Here is a 10,431-nt window from a genome sequence, read left to right on the forward strand (position 1 = left end):
CTAAACCGAAAAGACGTTTTCCCAACGCCATCCTCTCAACTGTGCTCGGAACATTTTGTGATGTTTATAAACGTTGGAACAGGCTCATGCACCGGTGTTTATCAACGTTTTATTTGAGGATCCCGTGCCGACGAGTGTGTCTTTTGTCGAGAACTGACAACAGCAGAGTCGACATGGGCCTATTGCCGGAGCGAGTCGATCAATGATTCAACGATTCGAAATTGATGCATGAGCATGTTTTAACTTTCAGCAACAGACATTGAAGGTTCTTTCCCGCTACAGTATGTATTAATTTTGAAAATAAGAAGAATGTAGTCGCGTTGTGACGGTCAACATAGGTTCACGGCTGTCTGATATCGCGCAGGAGATCGCGATTCAGGAAAACCGATAGAACTAACTTTTTAACAATTTCCAGCCACACCCGGTGGCGGAAATGAGCCTTCAACTAAGTGTTGTAGTTGATAAAATTGAGTCATTGTCAACATTTCAAAATATCAATATTAAGATAAATTCAGTTACAAAAAGCTACAAGCTGAAACAGCAATTATCACGAGAAAACTTGCACGCACTCTGCGAGCGTACCAATGTTCATCGACGCCACAGCGCTAAGTTCAGTGCACGCTCCAGACACAAAATGTTCCGAGCACAGTCGAGCAGATGGCGTTGGGGAAAAGTATTTTTGGTTTACGGGCGCAACCCACAGCCGTAGGAGATCGGGGTCATGTGGAAACAGACGCACTCGCCTTGCCGGATTCCGTGCAAGCTATTTAGGTCCTCAGACAGTATTCGACGCCTTCTGTCGTTTTTCGTGCACCCTATAACCGAGCAATGATGTCCCGATGACCGGGGGACTGTCGCCACTCAAGCCTCAGGCTCTAATAATGTGTGGGAGTTTATAACAGAGAAGAAAGCGCGAACGAAGTTCGGGCAATGCAGGCACCCAACACCGCCGAAGCCTCTCCATATCGTACTTTCTCTATTTCTAACGCTCCAGCGAGGGGGAAAGCGCCGGTAGCCCTTTCCCCTTTTGTCTCTCGCTCTCAAAATGGCGCTACCCATGATAAAACGACCTATAGTTTAAATTGTAACGTTTTCCCCAATTCAAACGTCTCCTTGCTTGCGCGGGTGTTTCTTGCGCTACTGCAGCGTGAGTGACGATTTGTTCTCCGAAACTTGTTTCACTGCGTTCTTGTCCAGTGATAGGGCGATCTCATTAACTGCAAAGCGATCAAAAGACTCCCAAGACCCGCCTCGCCCCGCGTTTTGAAGCTGCCGGCCCATGATGTTCTTACTCGCGTGCAAAGACAAAAGCCGGTTCGCACCGAGACGGCTTCGAATCGAGAGCGGCCGGACCTGGCACACGTTCGCTCGCGCCGTCGTTCTTCGAATGTTCGATATGAGTCGACCGACGACGCCTCCTCCGGATCGCCTCCGATACAACCGGCGCTGTCGTTCCGAGGCTCCCCACTGTCATCCTATGGATGAGCAAAGGGACAAAGAATGGCCCTCTCCCGCCTTGTCTTTCTATCCCGAAAAACCGGCGCTTATCCCTCAGGTTTTTTTGTTTTTGTTTTGTTTTTAGGTCACGGGACGATTTCTTTATTATAGCGCTTTTATTTCTGCCCTGTTTCCTCTCACTTCTCGCCCGCCTTCCTGCCTTCTTGCTGCGCTCTCATTAAGTCACCCTGCTCATAGTGAGGGCGCAGACCAGGTGGTGTAAGTTTACCATTTACATCTGAGACCGAGTATGAAAATACCTTGAACTGAGATTGGGTGGGAAAAAAATTATAATGTTGTTTCAAGGTACTTTTTCACACCCAGTCTCAGGTGCTTTGACACAATGGTAGATACTTCTCATACTCTATTTACTCGGGTAATAGACGCACAGTTTGTGAACAAAGCCTGCGGGTCTGCTTTCCTACGAAGCATGAAAACAGCGAGTCACCACGATCTGCAGTAAACAAAAAAAAGGGGGGCAGCGATTCACGGGACAGAGATAACGTTTTCACGCGAAAATGGTATCTGCTCAGATCGCAATTTTACAGAGTATTGCGTTTTTAACCCTGTTGCTGTCTAACGTTTTTTTGTGTGTGTTTTTTGTGTGTGTTTTCTTTTTTTACATATTGCGATGATTTGCTGCACGTGTGTTCTCTAGGAACATAGATGCAAGAGCCTCGTTCGTGAGAAGTGCGTCCATTACTCGAGCGAATACGGTACATCCTACAAAAGGCACGACGGCGTTTGCTGCAGACATTGTCTGCTGATCGTATTTTGTAATATATATTAGCAGTACCGCGGCATTAAAGAAATGTTGAGGCCACCCTCAGAGAAGTCAAAACTGCTGCTACCAGTGGTGACCACCCTTGAACCCTAAGCTGACAGTGCGATAGAACTAGCGTTGAGTAAAGTACATCTAAAAAAATACTCTAAGTGAAGGGCAAATTAAATCAGAGGTTATGTATACTTCGACTAAAGTGTCCCACTAGAGCGACAGACAGAAACAAACGACAGCGACAAGCCTCAAACCAGTCTTTCGCGATTTGACAGGCTTTGTAGAATAAAGGAGGCTATGCTCAATCACGAGCATCATGCACGCAAGGGTATCTTTGCAAGCTTGCAATCGCTCGTGCTTACTTCACGAGCACTGAACGACTACACGCCTGCCCAAGGTACCATCGCGAGCATGGTGCATGGGTTTGAGGCTTGTCGCTGTCTTTTGTTTCTGTCTGTCGCTCTAGTGGGACACGGGCATTAAGGTTTGACTACTCCCGTCTTCTAGCATATGGGCACGAGCCACTACCCGAATGCATGTCGATGCATTGATTGTCACGAGCCAAAATCGAATGACCACGCAGTCTCCGTGTCTACCACTGATCTCTATGACTATTTGCTGAATCGCATTTGCCCAACTCCGCCTAGGCACAGGAATGTGGCCACAGTCGGCCATCTTTTTGGTAAAGTTATATTATCTCTAGCCATTATAGTAATATGGTGGACGGCGCTGTTGCGGCAGGCTGCCATAAAAATAGCCGTGGGTCTAGTACACTGTACCGTGGGTGATATTTCGTGCTTGATTGAAGTCGCTCGATAAAGCAGATTCTTGAAACTCAGAGGATGTGACGGAGGGAGGTCGACTATGTCGTTATGTTGTGCGGCGCGCTGTTCAAATCACCCCGATCACGAAAAGACAAGAACTTACCATCGGTAAGTATTCAGTGTTCTGTAACTATCCTGACGCGCAGAGATACGTTCGGTGAAAAATATTTACTTGTTCCCAAGGTTATCACGAATTCGCCCCGTGATCCTTCAGCTGTGGGTGGAAAACGTGTGCCCTATCTAACGGGCGGTAGACTGTGCCTCCATACTGCTATGGTGTGGCTAGAGATAACATAACTCTACCATAAAGATGGCCGACCATGGCTGCACTCGCGGAGCGTGCAAACGAGATCCAGCAAATAATCATAGAGATCAGTGGTGTCCACAGTGTAAGAAGCATTTAAAGATCGCCCCAGCGGGGATCGCAAAGCTTGATGACGCAGTCCTGGGGATCGCATTGTTGGCCGTGTCCCCACAGCTACGTCATCACGTTTCATGAAGGAGAAACTGAAAAAGGAGGTGCACTTTCATCCTTGGAATTCTACCGCGACGAAAACTCTTTTTGGTCAGTGGCGTTGCGTTCGGGTGTTCTTGGGCCCCACTAGTGCCAGTAAGCTGGTGTAAAGTGAGAAACGTTCCTGTTGTAGATTATGCGATCTGGTAGTAGGACAAGAGGAAAAGGAGGTAGAGGAGCGCAGAACCACGAGATCATAAACGGCACGAGAGAGAACGATAAACCGACACCATCGAAACGGACGTGCCCGGGATCTCTTCCTTAACACTGGTGCCGAAACCCGGGAAACGAGATGGACCGCAGCCGAAGAACCCGCGGCATCGTCCGCTCAGCCGTCAGCCGAACAATAACCCAAATCGACAATCTTCTGCAAGACGAGAACACGACAGAGCTAGACCTCCGACTACAACTGGACTACCTGCTTCAGAAAGAAAGCGACCTAATCCGCCTTGACCGTGACATCCAGACGTCCACCTCAGATGACGATCTTGAGGCCGAGCTTGAGGGAGCAGAGGAGTACCGTCTTCGCATCAGTCATAGCCTCACGCGCGTCCGACACGCCCTCGACTCTCAGGTCTCTGTACCACAACCCACGAATATCACGCCCAACGTCCCTGTCGACAGAGCCCAGTCCGGCGGTCTTCCTCCAACTCTGACCTCAAGGAGCCACAGGACGGTCGCCCTACCGAAACTGCAGGTACCGACTTTTGCCGGGAGCCGTCGCGACTGGCAGGGGTTCTGGGATCATTTCAATTGTACGATACACACCAATTCTGAACTCCCGCCAATCGATAAGTTTAAATACCTTCTCACGTATCTCACAGATGACGCGAAGCGAGCCGTAGAAGGAATCCGACTTTCAGAACAGAATTATGACCTCGCGGTACAGACGCTACAAGACCGATTTGGACGACGGGACATTCTAATTGATGATCACATTGATCGGCTTCTGAGCTTGCCCGCGGTCAACAGTTCAACCAACGCAGTACAGCTTCGTAAACTCTACGATGCGATACGCTTCAGAACAACATCTCTTCAAGGGCTGGATGTCCCACCTAGCAACTACGCTGTCGTCCTACATCGTGTTCTCCTGCGGTGCCTTCCTGCTGACCTGGCTATACTATACCGACAGAAGTTAAGGGAAGCAGCACTGACACCATCAGCCGACACACCTGACATGCGCCCGGAAGAGCAGGTCCGCGTCATCATGTTATTTCTACAGACTCAAGTGGAAATTCGAGAAGATGTCCAAATGGAACACCCAAGTCACTCTCCCCAGTATGGGTCATCGCCGATACCACGTCAAGAATCCGTACAGGCGAGCCACCCTTCCGCACTCGCACTCTCGACTGAGACTGTTGGCTACCGAGCGGCCACGTGCCCTTTGTGTGATACCACCCAGCACGAGGTGCAAAACTGCCAGGCTAGACTTTCAACACCAGAAAAACGAACCAAGCTTGCACTAGCACGCTGCTGCTTCAAATGCGGCAAGCGAAACCACATCGCTCGTTTTTGCAGTTCGTGCAGGAACATGACATGCGCAACTTGTGGAGGTCACCACGTGACTATACTCTGTGATCTATCACGTCCCACATCAGCCGCATCAGACAACCCAGACCCAGGAGGACTTCGTGAAGGTACCGCAACAGTCGTGAGCGCACCAACCACCAGTTCCCGCTCTTCTGCTGTCTTGCTGCAAACTGCTAGAACGTGGGCTCTAGGGACACCGAGACACCTCCTACTGAGGCTGTTACTGGACAGTGGGAGTCAGCGCACGTTTATCCGGCAGGACATTTCTGAAAAACTGGGTTGTGAAGTCGTTGGCCAGGAGGAGATTACTATATACACATTTGGAAACACAGCCACCAAACGGTCCTGTAGACGAGTGGTTGTGACCCTCCATAGCCATCAAAGCAACCAGAAGACATCTTCGTCCACCAGACCGCCATCACGCGGAACCACCCGCAGAAGCTCACGCGCACCGTTTCCGAGGGCGAGACAGTTCAGTTTGACGTCGTCGTAGACGAGAAAGGGCGCGAGGCCGCCAATGTGACAGGTCCCGACGGCGAGCCCGCGCAGTGCCTCCCTTATGCCATGGGCGGAAGACGCTTCGGAGGTCGTTGGTTTCCGAGACGGAGTCAATGCCGACCGATGCCCAACCCGCTCCACGGTGTGCAGGACTCGGACGACTTCCATGACGTTGTGCTCGTGCCGGACTCGCCGCGGCCGCAACCGCCACCGCAGCGACGGCTGCAGCCTGGGAGACCCTGTTTACGCCGCTACTACCGCCGTTACAGTGGTATGACCAGGAGCTCGCTACCCGCCGAAGACATAAGACCCAACTTCCAGCTTGAAGAGGAGGACGAATACAGGGACACCCGAGTCCAGCGGAAGCCACATCGACGCTTCTACGGGAGGTACTACCGCAGGCGTGGCGGAAGGTCTAGGAGTGATCCAGAGGAGTTCGACTTCGAGCAGGAGCTCAGGAACGCGCCGGGTTTGTGGCGAAAGCCGAGACCTCGGTCGACGTCGGCGTCGGCGTTGAGGGCGTCCGCCGGACGTAACCGGGAGACGTTGTTATTATAAAGGACGACACGCCACTGCTCCTATGGAAACTTAAAAGAATAACAGCAGCATTTCCTGGAAGAGACGGCATACCAAGACTCTGCGCGGTTCGCCTTGCAAACAGACAAGAAATTCAGCGCCCTATGCAAGGCCTTCTCTTTCTTGAAGGCAACATATCAAACTAAGAATTGACACAGAACGATGGACACCCCTTGTCTGCTACAAGCATTGCGTTATCATGACTTCACTGAAACTGTGTGGGACTCGGCAAAGTTTTCATTCAACTTGTTTGTGTATTTTGGTATTCCCCATCGACCTTTCATGAGTTCGTGTTTTCTGCACTGCTCTGTACTTTCTTAAACTTCCTGATCTCGCGGTATGGGAATGCATGGTCTCATCTCCAGGCCGGCGCGGGAAGTTGTTGTAGATTATGCGATCTGGTAGTAGGACAAGAGGAAAAGGAGGTAGAGGAGCGCAGAACCACGAGATCATAAACGGCACGAGAGAGAACGATAAACCGACACCATCGAAACGGACGTGCCCGGGATCTCTTCCTTGACAGTTCCTACCCAACATCGTTGCACAGCCCTTTAAGTAAAGTACAAGTAGATGCTCATAGAGTGTACTTCAAGCAAAGTACAAGTTTTCTAAACCTACTTGAAGTAGTCCTTTAAGGAGAATGTACTTAAGGCCACGGTCCCACTGAATGTGGCAGTTTAGGTACTTTTCGGCAGGCCATTACTCATCTCCTTTTAAATACTGTTTTTTGGGATTAATGTCATTTGAAAGGCAATGCAATCCTCTTTCATTTGATATTATGTATGTGTTGGTTTTTACTGTTCATGCGCATTTGTAGCGTTGCGAATATGATGGCGCGGACCCTCACTTGCTCCGCTAGTTCATGTTTTATGAACGATCCATTAGAGATAGCACGGTTCCAATATAGCAGTTTTGTTAAGATGATGTCGGAGCAGAATCTAACGATCCACTTTTTTTATATTTGCACTACTTTGTTTTTTTCATCCCTCCAAACATTGCCCTAAAATTGACATTTTTCCGCACAAATATGTTTTTAATGACAAGAGCTAGGGCAATGAAATTAGCTACAGATGTAGTGCTTATAATTGGTAATATGCAGAAAAAAATTTAATGTTGTGTAAATTTTTTTTGTTTAGGTATTTTATATCAAACGTGGCACTTTTTTGTGCTTCGTGTCATGGTAGTTCAAATGCCGCTGAAGAAATAATTAAACTATGATAAAATCTTTTATAACATTTAGAGCTACAGTGGTTGCCCAAGAGGTGGACGATGGCTTTTTTCATTTTCAAAGTCATAACGCTCCAGGAGCCCTTCAAACTTACCTGTTTTTGACGCATATCTGTTTTGGACATCAAACAGATTTATTGGCATTTAATAACATTTATAGTTTGGAATAGATATACATTGCGATGTATTAAATTTTCACAATGATATTGCTTTGGTTTCTTAATAGGTGTAGAGCTTAGCTAATTTTAAAAACAATTAAAAACTGTTTGGGTGTTTTGTTGCGCTACCTGGCGGATGGCAGACAAACTGCTGATTTCTAATGTTCAAAAAATTTCCGAGGGCGGCGTTGGCGTCTGTATCATCATCAATCTCCGTGTCTTTTTACCCTCACATTTAAAAAATATATTGGAAGATTTACTATCGATAACTGAATGGTTTAAGTACTGGGTTAGGCTAATAAATCTAAGACCTATATATACACTAGCGTAGCGTGATATAATGTGTTCATTATTCGATATGATTGAAATCAATAAACAATGAAGACGAAGAGGAAAAGAATACACCCGAGTTCACTTTATGCCTAGAGTCACTAAATGAGCTTTAAAGTATCGGCACTCCTAGAGTCACTAAATGAGCTACACTTAGAGTATCGGCACTCCGTTCCCCGACATTGTTGTGGGCGCCGCCATTTTGGCTCGTATGCAGAGCAGACGCAACTGCCGATCGTCATGATTCAAAAGTGCGACTTGCTCGGCATTCGGTTCGGTGTTAGAAAGGTTATGTAACATTGCTTTGCTCTGCCGCGAACTGTTTGAACATTTGTGGAGGGCGGAAAAGCGCTTCCTGTGATTTCAGATAAAGCTTCAGATAACTGGCAACCATGATTTTAAGACACAATATGGCCAAGTGACGTTACTCTGAAGCGTAGCTTATTTAGTGGCACTAGGCACTCCGTTCCCCAAAATTGTTTTGGGCGCCGCCATTTTGGGTCTTGCTCAGAGCAAACGCAACTGCCGATCATCGTGATCTAAAAGTACGACTTCCTCAGCATTAGATGCGGTGCTAGGAAGCTGATGCAATATCGCAATGCTCTGTCGCGGGTTGTTTAAACATTTGTGAGGGAGGGAAAAGCGTTTCCTGTGATTTTAGATAAAGCTTCATATAACTGGCAACCATGATTTTAAGCCACAATATGGCCAAGTGTCGTTACTCTGAACCGTAGCTAATTTACTGGCACAAGCGGGAACAATGAAGAAGAGGCAGGTGTCAAAAGGTAGTGGCTTGTGGAATCCACGGGGCTTACGATATGGCCCCTCCAGGTATTACTGCGTGGAGCACTTCATATGCCCTTTGCTTAGGGTGGAGCACGACATCTGGCCATTTTGTCCCCCTCTTTTATTTTTATTTTTTGTTCAAATGCGCGTGAAAGAGCGTGTCCCTGCACGCGCTCGTGGCGCTGATTGTGCTATGGCGACATTTTGTTTTCGTCGATTTCTTTGTATTTTCCCCGTGAGCGCGTGCTGTCGGCATCGGGTACTACAGAGGGTGGCATCACCCTAAACAGAAGGACATTGAGGCACCCTAGGTATTACAAGCCTCTTGAACAAGAGCATGAATAGTGTTATTAAATAAGCTACGCCTCAGAGTAGCCACGCTTGGCCTTAGTATGGCTTAAAATTATGGTTGCCAGTTATTTGAAGCTTTATCTGAAATCACAAGAAACGCTTTTCCGTCCCCCACTTTAAACAGTTTGCGACAAAGCAAAGCAACATTAAATGAGCTTCCTAACACCGAATCTAATGATGAGGATGTCGCACTTTTGAATCATGACGATCGGCAGTTGCGCCTGCTCTGCACAAGCACCAAAATGGCGGCGTTCACAACACTGTCGGGGAAGAGAGTGCCGATACTCTAAGCGCAGCTCATTTATTGGCTCTAGTTGCCGCGAAACTCCTTTTCCCTAACTGAAACTGAAAGTAAATATAAATAATACACCATTATTATAGCTTATTTAGTTATAACCAAATACACATAATGAGAGGAGGAAGCGGGCGGGTAGGAGAAACGCGGGTTTTATACGCGACCGTTCTAACCGTCTCAAAAGAGAGAACGCACGAGCTTGCGCTTGTTTAGAAGCAAAGGCATCCAAAGAAAAGAGGCGGCACACTGTGTTCTTTGTTATTATGCGTCTAATTGCAAATTGTTGTGTGTATGTTTATTCAGCCGGAAGTTAGTCTGTCTGCCTTAGTGGGCGTCTGGTGTCTCAGCTGTAGATGAGCAATTTAGCCAGTGTGGTAAAACCGAAAACCTGGGGTCTTCAACGTGCGCCACGCAGTAGTGATGCACGACCGCACGCCGGTACGATGCTCTTCCAGATCGAAACGGGCAGGGGCGGGGTGGGTTCTGCAGCGCGAGCTTTCGCTCCCAGTGCTCCGAGCTGGTGTGCGCTAGACCGTGCACTCGGCAACCAACCCCCCCTTGTGCGTCTAATTTATATACAGGTATAAGTATTTGAAGATCGACAATGGACGTCGATCGTCTCGAGGTAATGTAACGTAATAACATTATATAAATTATAAACTGGTTGAAGGACTGAACGACTTAATTTTTCAATTCTTGGATTGTAATGTGGCGGTATCCTATTGTACTTACTGTTGATGAAGAGCAATATGAGGTGACGAGGTAACGATTAGATGATGAGGCTCTATAAGGACGACGACATTAATGGGTGTTGAACCACAACGTACAGTGCCGGACTTGTTTCAAGTATCGTGTACCCAAAGACTTTCTTCACCCGTAACAGTATATGGTAGAATCAATGAGGATGTTGCTTTACAACTGTACGTGGAACAGGAAAACTGCACTGTGCAGAAGCGCGGCTTATTCGTTAATATGAGGGACAGATTTCTAGCAGCATTCCCTGATTGACTACTTGGAACAAATGGCCTCGTTGACGTAAAGTGTCCCCGTTCCAAAAGATTCTTGAAGCA

At 47.7% G+C, this 10,431-nt stretch overlaps 1 protein-coding gene across 1 annotated transcript; it reads left to right on the forward strand.

The window, feature by feature from the left end:
• Positions 1 to 5,141: 5,141 nt before the first annotated feature.
• Positions 5,142 to 6,216, forward strand: LOC121835470 (Y-box factor homolog). Its single transcript, XM_042289703.1, has 2 exons — positions 5,142 to 5,261; positions 5,516 to 6,216. The coding sequence occupies exons 1-2, from the start codon at positions 5,142 to 5,144 to the stop codon at positions 6,194 to 6,196; spliced, it is 801 nt and encodes a 266-aa protein (XP_042145637.1). The 3' UTR covers positions 6,197 to 6,216.
• Positions 6,217 to 10,431: the final 4,215 nt, after the last annotated feature.

Source organism: Ixodes scapularis, unplaced genomic scaffold, assembly GCF_016920785.2.
Source record: "Ixodes scapularis isolate PalLabHiFi unplaced genomic scaffold, ASM1692078v2 PGA_scaffold13__105_contigs__length_92229423, whole genome shotgun sequence".
Classification (NCBI taxonomy): domain Eukaryota; kingdom Metazoa; phylum Arthropoda; class Arachnida; order Ixodida; family Ixodidae; genus Ixodes; species Ixodes scapularis.